The sequence below is a fragment of the Gregarina niphandrodes genome, assembly GCF_000223845.1.
Source record: "Gregarina niphandrodes unplaced genomic scaffold scaffold00135, whole genome shotgun sequence".
Lineage (NCBI taxonomy): Eukaryota > Apicomplexa > Conoidasida > Eugregarinorida > Gregarinidae > Gregarina > Gregarina niphandrodes.
Genome location: NW_011645899.1, coordinates 1,320 through 1,958, shown reverse-complemented (window position 1 = coordinate 1,958; position 639 = coordinate 1,320). Strand labels below are relative to the sequence as shown.

General features: G+C 50.1%; 1 protein-coding gene across 1 annotated transcript; it reads left to right on the top strand.

Annotated features, from left to right (window-relative positions):
* Positions 1-176: 176 nt before the first annotated feature.
* On the top strand, positions 177-478 carry GNI_209370 (RNA-directed DNA polymerase; the record flags this gene model as incomplete). Its single annotated transcript, XM_011135514.1, has 1 exon — positions 177-478. A coding segment is annotated over one exon (302 nt), but the record flags the coding sequence as incomplete, so codon positions are not given.
* Between the last annotated feature and the right edge of the window lie 161 nt (positions 479-639).

Genomic DNA, 639 nt, shown 5'->3' with positions numbered 1-639 from the left:
CCGACGGCCGATTCCCCAACGCACAAAGTTGTTGGCCAATCGTCGCATGGGCCGCGCAGCAACCATACCTGGCCAAGATAGACCTGACCAAAGCCTTCCACTCGATACCACTGGCGCAAGACCAGATCGGAGCGTACGCATTCGAATTAGACGGCAAGTACTATGCCTATACAACCATGCCGATGGGCGCTACTAACGCACCACGACACTTCCACCACGTCATGGGGAAGATACTCAGCCATCTGCCGTTCGCCAGCGAGATACGCTACTACCAAGATGACATATTCATCTCCGCCACCGACCAACGACAACTCAAATATCGATACGAACAGGCCATCGAATACCTCAACAACTGCCACTTTCAAATCAATCATACCAAATCGCAACTCAAGTGTACAGAACTACTGGGTTATACTTTGCATAACCACCAACTATCAATCCCTCAACCGAAATGGGACCGCATAGACCAAATGCTTAAGTCAAACAACCTACCGCTGATCAAACGAGCGGCACAAACGCTCGCTTACTACAAGCACACACTGACCGACAACCAGCTGCTGACTATACGTAAACTACTCACCAACAAGGTGAAGGATACCGACATACTGACTATATACTCCAAAGCCCTAGCGGCGAAAC